The sequence below is a fragment of the Arachis duranensis genome, chromosome 6, assembly GCF_000817695.3.
Source record: "Arachis duranensis cultivar V14167 chromosome 6, aradu.V14167.gnm2.J7QH, whole genome shotgun sequence".
Classification (NCBI taxonomy): Eukaryota; Viridiplantae; Streptophyta; class Magnoliopsida; order Fabales; family Fabaceae; genus Arachis; species Arachis duranensis.
In genome coordinates this window covers 1,821,061-1,828,777 of record NC_029777.3, presented here as the reverse complement: position 1 = coordinate 1,828,777, position 7,717 = coordinate 1,821,061, and the positions used below count along the sequence as shown (strand labels likewise).

The following is a 7,717-nucleotide window of genomic DNA, read 5'->3' as shown; positions in this document are numbered from 1 at the left end:
GAACAACGGAGAAAGAAGACAAAGAAGGAGGAACAGGAGCTGGACGGCGGTACCGAGCGGCTGAAGGAGGACTAGAAGCGGCGTGGATCACCAATTCATCCTTGTGAGCTTGCGATGACCCACAGAGTACTGCTTGGAGTTGCAGTGGCTATTCTTGCCCTATCTTCACCTTCAAGAATGAAAAAGGAGGGAAAGGTATTGCCCCTTCCTTACAGGTTGGGCTTCTCATTTGGTGTGTTCAGCCTAACTTCAATTTTTACATGGTTAGTTAACCATTAGGCCAATGTCTAAAGAGAATTATTTTGATATTTTAATGGGTCTACTTTTTTTTAAACAATGGAATTCAGGTGGTAATTTTTTTTAGAGTAAAGGACAAATAGGTTTCTGTCTTTTTTTTATGCGGACATTTTCGTCCCCAAGGATTGGAAAATATATTCATGTCCCTAACCCTTCCAAAACATTGACAAATTTACCCCTCCGTTGGACTCAACAAAAAACGCTGGCGTGGCTCTCGTGGCGCTGACCTGGCCGTTACGAGAATACACGTGGCATGTAACTTTTTAAAACAGGACATATTAGTCCTCTTACACCAAAATGTGTAGCTTTTCAAAACAGGACGTATTAGTCCTCCCACCCCAAAACGACGTCGTTTCACCCAAATCCCCAATCTTTCACATTTATGAGCCCTAATCCTTCCACAGAAACGGTGAAGTGGGTCACTGTCCTCAGCCACCTCCAACCCCAATCACCTCCTGCCCTTGACTCCCTCTTCCACCACCACCTACATTGCCCCTTCTCTCCTTGCCCCATCCCCTCCCTCTCCACTCCATCGCTTATCCTAACACACTCTACTCCCGTCCCCATGCGCACCCTCCACAACCACCATGTCCCACTGTTCTGTTATACTCTTATCTTCACGCTCCCAGGGGAAGACCGTCGCCGTCAATAGTGGTGGCTTGGCCACAATCGAAGAAGCACGACAAAACCAACCTCTGCAAGGATCACCGTCGGAACTCAGCGCTGCCTCCACATGACCGTTCAGTGCTTCTCGCGTCACGACAACGCCGCCGTGAAGCACACTCGTGGAATCACTCGCGACGCCGTCCTCACCGCTCAGGATCCAGCCGCCTCCATCATACACGGTGTCTTCTCCTTCCTCCTTTGCGACGGCGCCGACCTCGGCATCACTGCCTCGATGTAGAACTGCAGCGTTGCCAGTGCCGCTTGTTGCTGTTCCGCCGCCTCCTCGGCCAGAGCCGTTTTCTCCATATACAATTTCTGGTAAGTTGCTGATTCTATTCGAGAGTGTAGCAATTTTTCTAGAATTATGAGGAGTTTTTACATGTTCTTCATAAATTGCACAATCTGGATTAGTTGAATTGTGAACTGAGCCTGTGAAATTGAATTTGTGCTCTGTTGTTAGAGAATATGTCGCTGAATTGCTTGTTGAATCTGAATTTGCTAAGACTCCTGCCTCTCGTTTTTCTTGAAATTTCACTGATGTTGCTGCGATTTTTTACTCTATTGATTCTTTGTTTGTGTTTTGGATGCATTGCTGATGATTTTGAAATTGCAAAACTGGAAGTGTTGAATTTGCTGCTTCTGGATTTGGTGGAGTATTGTTGATTGGTTGAAAATCTGAATCTGATTTGGCTTGAATCTGGAATATTGGTTGAAAATGCAGAAGGGGATTAAAGTGTGTTTGGAGGGGTGGGGGAGAAACGGCGTCGTTTTGGGGTGGGAGGACTAATATATCCTGTTTTGAAAAGCTATACTTTTGGTGTGAGAGGACTAATGTCATGTTTTAAAAAGTTACATGACACGTGTGCTCCCGTAATGGCCAGGTTAGCACCACGGGAGCCACGTCAACGTTTTTCGTTGAGTCTAACGGAATCACTTTAACGGAGAGTAAATTTATCCGCGTTTTGGAAGGGTTAGGGACATGAATGTATTTTTCAATTCTTGTGGTCGAAAATGTCTGTAAAAGAAAAGGTCAGTAACGTATTTATCCTTTACTCTTTTTTTTTATTCTAAGTTGTAGCATAAAAAATATTATTTACAAATAATTGTTTCTTTTATTAATTGTAATTCACATTTATAATTTTAATTAAAATTTATATTTTTTTTTGCTACCTTAAAGGCAAGGTTGTTTTAAAAAGGAGGGTAATGTTAAGGTTAGTATTGAGCCTATGGCTCATTTAGAGAATTATGTTATTAATAGGATTATAAGAGTATAATGTAATAGTGTGAATATACATAAAGTAATTAAAAACTCTCATTTTTCTCTTTGACCTTAATTTTAGAGATTTTTATCTAATTCTCTCTTATTATCTCTCATCTCTGTATCTCTTGATACAATATTGAATCAAAATATCCTATTAGTCTAGTAAAATGTTCATATCAAAATGAGGCAATATTTCTTTCTTCGGTGTGAACATATTCAATTTGTTTTTTTTTTATTGAGTAATTTTTTTTGAGTTGTGCTACATGTACACCAAAATCAACCACTAAAATCAGTCACGAGTATAAAATACATGCTAAAATAATAAAATATAAATACATATATACACATATATTTTGTTGAGCCTAATTTGATTTTGGGTTAATTTATGATGACAAACATTCAATTGGGTTGAAAGCCCAATATTATTTAATGTGTGTTTTATTGTGGCAGGCCCATGAATTCTCTCACAGCCAAACAATGCTACATGTTCATTCATTTGATGTTTCAAGTAAATACACAAGTCCAATACCTCACTCTTGTTTCACCGTTCAGCAAGAATGAAAGGCTATACGTTTGGCAAAAGAAAAAGAGCAGCTATCTATATCATGAGCAAAACAGGACAACTGAAAAACAAAGGAAGCAACAACACAACAAGAACAGGTGTGGCTCTGTAAAAGCAAGAAAGGACACTAGGATAACCACTAATCCAAGGACATCAGCTGAGCAATACTAGGATACAAAACACAAACAAGCAAAGAGCACAGAGCAGCAGCAGCAAGAAAATGGAGCAGAATGCAAAAGAAGAGCATGCCAAGGAAGAAGGTCAAGCAAAGGACAGCAGAGGTAGTAGTCGAGCTCCTCAAGCAGCAGAGGTAGTGGAGCATGGTGAAAAAGGACTACTGCCAGCTATGACAGCTCCAACGAGTAGCTGGTACAAGGAAATGAAAGAGGCAACAAAGAAGCCAAGTTGAAGATATATAAGAAGCTTCACTCCACCATTTCAAAAACAAAAAAGAGAGAACACACACACACACTCAGAGCACCATCTCTAACACAGAGTTGGAATCTCTTTCTTCTACTCAAGCTTAATTCTGATCTTTATGTTATGGCTGTCTTGCGTTGTTTTTAGTTTTGAGAAAAGGCAATTATGCGAGGTTCAAAAGTCAAGAGAGAAAAGGCAAGAGTGATACAAAATAGCCACTAATTTCTGATGTATTTTGGGTTTATGAATTAGGATTAATTTTCCTTACCAAGTTGGGTTAGCACTTGGGAAAATTGAATCTGGTTGATTCCCACTACTAGTTGGGTCAGCACTATGGGAAGCTAAACTTTTGGTGATGAAAGCTTAGGGGGTAGATACTAGTTGAATTAGGAAAAAATTCAATAGTATTGGTGTATGTAATCTGTGAATGATTAGTGAAAATTCCACCATAGTTTGTGGTGGAGACTGGATGTAGGATTCATGGTACAAAGAATCCGAACCAAGATACATGCTGGTCTTCATTTTCTCTTCCCTGCTCTTTTATGTTCTGCGTATGAGATAATTTCAAATAATCTCCTGCAACTTGAAGCAACAGATTAACAGAGTCTGAAATTTTAAATTTTAAGCCAACTTGATTCAACCCCCTTCTCAAGTTCAACTAGAACCATCATATTTATACATAAATACATTAGTGGCTGATTTTAGTATAAAAATAATATTTTTTTATACGTTGAGTAATGCATGTCTGTAGACTATTTTTTTATATGTACTGTTAAGAGTGATTTATTTAATATTATAATAATATTTTGTGTAATATATTGATATAAGATACTTAGGGTCGGAAGAAATTATTAGTAACAATTTCATAATGTTATTTAAAACCCGTAACTAGCGATTTTTTTTAGTTTTGATGAAAATTAAATAAAATTTGTAAATAAAAAATTATTATTTGTAGCCATAAAAGATATAAACGTTAATAAATGCACCTATATAAAAATAAAACGACGATTATAATTATGGAAGATGGCTTCTGTGTGTCAAGAATATCTTTACAGATCAATTGCGTAATGAATGTTCGATATTTTTGACATACAGAGGCCATCTTTCGTGGTTACAATTGTCGTTTTATTCTTATATGAGTAAATTTGTCCGCGTCTATATTTTTCATGTGTACAAATGATAATTTATTCAAAATTTTAAATATTATAAAAGCATTGATCACAATTTATAAGTGCTAATAATAATAGCCCTTCCTGATGCCTATGTACTTTTTATTTTTAATATTGGAGTAGTAGTGGTGCATTTTTTAAAATGTGGATTGGTTAGGTGTTATACTCAAATGTAGAATAGTTTAACTGGAGAAGTAGAAATCGGACGGTCCAATTTATTAGAGATACAGAAATTGAACCGTCCGATTTTTAGAAGTACACAAATCGGACTGTTTGATTTATGAGAGGTACACAAATCGAATCCGATTTGTGTTAAAAAAAAATTTAAAAAATTTGAAATAGAGAAATCGGACCCTCCGATTTGTTTATTTTCACAGTTTTAAAAAATACAAAAAATTACAATATTAAAATATATCATCACTTTTACTTTCATAACACAAAAAATTAACCGTTACTAATAATAATATCTAAAATATGCAAATAATAATAATTAAAATAATTTTTAATAATAATAACAATACCATCACACTTAAAATGAAAGCTCAAGTGAAGTCGACCTCACATAAAATTAATATCTGAGAGTCGTTCTATGAAAATTTAGTAAAATCATCTAACGGCTCTCAAATATCAATTTTATAGGAAGTCGACTGTACCGCCAACTCATAAACATTAAACAATGTATCTAACCGGAGAATTAGGCATGAGCAAGAAAAGAGAAGAACTGAAGCCGTGCATGCGTGGTCCCCGTTGTGAAGAAATCGCAGATAAATGCTTAGCTGTGCATGGAGACAAGGTTGCTCTCTTTGTATGCTTATCATGTTATAGAGATGCTTTGCGAGGTGTAACAAAGGAAGGGTGCCATAGCCATGCATGCTGAAGAGTGTCCCAATTGCTCAGTCTACCAACTCACTTTCTCCGACGTGTCCCTTCCTTCACCCTCCTCTCGCCCCCTATAAATCACCTCGCTTCTCATTCTCCTCTTCATCACAACCACACCAATAACAATAATAGCAGCCATGGCTAAGCTTCTTGCGCTTTCTTTTTGCTTTTGCTTTCTAGTTCTGGGAGCTAGCAGCATCTCCTTCAGGCAGCAGCCGGAGGAGAATGCGTGCCAGTTCCAGCGCCTCAATGCGCAGAGACCTGACAATCGCATTGAATCAGAGGGCGGTTACATTGAGACTTGGAACCCCAACAACCAGGAGTTCGAATGCGCCGGCGTCGCCCTCTCTCGCTTAGTCCTCCGCCGCAACGCCCTTCGTAGGCCTTTCTACTCCAATGCTCCCCAGGAGATCTTCATCCAGCAAGGTTATTACTTATTACTACTTTTTCATATTTGAGAATTTTATTTTATTTTTTCCATGATCTTTGTTTGTTAATTTCATTTTGAATGAACACATACAGGAAGGGGATACTTTGGGTTGATATTCCCTGGTTGTCCTAGCACATATGAAGAGCCTGCACAACAAGGACGTCGATCTCAGTCCCAAAGACCACCAAGACGTCTTCAAGGAGAAGACCAAAGCCAACAGCAACAAGATAGTCACCAGAAGGTGCACCGTTTCGATGAGGGTGATCTCATTGCAGTTCCCACCGGTGTTGCTTTCTGGCTCTACAACGACCACGACACTGATGTTGTTGCTGTTTCTCTTACTGACACCAACAACAACGACAACCAGCTTGATCAGTTCCCCAGGGTATATATATTCCTTATTTTTGGCATCTGCATATATATCATGAATATTGAGTCATTTCTTAGAACTTGTCATCACTAAAGCAATCAACATTTAATAATACATAACAGAGATTCAATTTGGCTGGGAACCAAGAGCAAGAGTTCTTAAGGTACCAACAACAAAGCAGACAAAGCAGACGAAGAAGCTTACCATATAGCCCATACAGCCCGCAAACTCAGCCTAGACAAGAAGAGCGTGAATTTAGCCCTCGAGGACAGCACAGCCGCAGAGAACGAGCAGGACAAGAAGAAGAAAACGAAGGTGGAAACATCTTCAGCGGCTTCACGCCGGAGTTCCTGGAACAAGCCTTCCAGGTTGACGACAGACAGATAGTGCAAAACCTAAGAGGCGAGAACGAGAGTGAAGAAGAGGGAGCCATTGTGACAGTGAGGGGAGGCCTCAGAATCTTGAGCCCAGATAGAAAGAGAGGTGCCGACGAAGAAGAGGAATACGATGAAGATGAATATGAATACGATGAAGAGGATAGAAGGCGTGGCAGGGGAAGCAGAGGCAGGGGGAATGGTATTGAAGAGACGATCTGCACCGCAAGTGTTAAAAAGAACATTGGTAGAAACAGATCCCCAGACATCTACAACCCTCAAGCTGGTTCACTCAAAACTGCCAACGATCTCAACCTTCTAATCCTTAGGTGGCTTGGACTTAGTGCTGAATATGGAAATCTCTACAGGGTTTGTACTTTCTCTTTTTCTATCTCTTTTTTTACCAATATATACTAGACATTTATTTACATATTCAAATGTGATTGCAGAATGCATTGTTTGTCCCTCACTACAACACCAACGCACACAGCATCATATATGCATTGAGGGGACGGGCTCACGTGCAAGTCGTGGACAGCAACGGCAACAGAGTGTACGACGAGGAGCTTCAAGAGGGTCACGTGCTTGTGGTGCCACAGAACTTCGCCGTCGCTGGAAAGTCCCAGAGCGAGAACTTCGAATACGTGGCATTCAAGACAGACTCAAGGCCCAGCATAGCCAACCTCGCCGGTGAAAACTCCGTCATAGATAACCTGCCGGAGGAGGTGGTTGCAAATTCATATGGCCTCCCAAGGGAGCAGGCAAGGCAGCTTAAGAACAACAACCCCTTCAAGTTCTTCGTTCCACCGTCTCAGCAGTCTCCGAGGGCTGTGGCTTAAAAACGACCAGTATCTTCTGCAAGCGTGTTATCCACTACATACTTTTTGCCACAAATGAATAATATAATAATAAGAAGAATAATGTAGTTTTAATTTTTAGTATGAATAAGAATACAAAGGGGCATTGATGCCTTTTTTGTTTAAGATCGGAATGTAACATATGTGCAATGAGCAGATATGGAGAAAACCTTTTGCGGGAAAAACATGAATAATAAAAGAAGTTATGGTCTCACGCACGCCACATTTGTCTTTGTATCCCCCTTTCTTTGTGATAAAACAAACTTGAAAAGAATATCAACAACACAAAATGCTCTAACATTTTGATCTAACTCCGAAAATCCAAGTAATTGTTGAGGGTGAGCTATAATGAGCTAGGATTTCTATTCAAGCACTATAAGATCGTGACAATTCAATTTTGACATGCATGGTATATATAGCTTGCTTATGATC

At 39.3% G+C, this 7,717-nt stretch overlaps 1 protein-coding gene across 1 annotated transcript; it reads left to right on the top strand.

The window, feature by feature from the left end:
* Positions 1-5,352: 5,352 nt before the first annotated feature.
* On the top strand, positions 5,353-7,497 carry LOC107491904 (arachin Ahy-3). Its single transcript, XM_016112826.3, has 4 exons — positions 5,353-5,680; positions 5,777-6,069; positions 6,177-6,797; positions 6,878-7,497. The coding sequence occupies exons 1-4, from the start codon at positions 5,392-5,394 to the stop codon at positions 7,265-7,267; spliced, it is 1,593 nt and encodes a 530-aa protein (XP_015968312.1). The 5' UTR covers positions 5,353-5,391; the 3' UTR covers positions 7,268-7,497.
* The last annotated feature ends 220 nt before the right edge of the window (positions 7,498-7,717 follow it).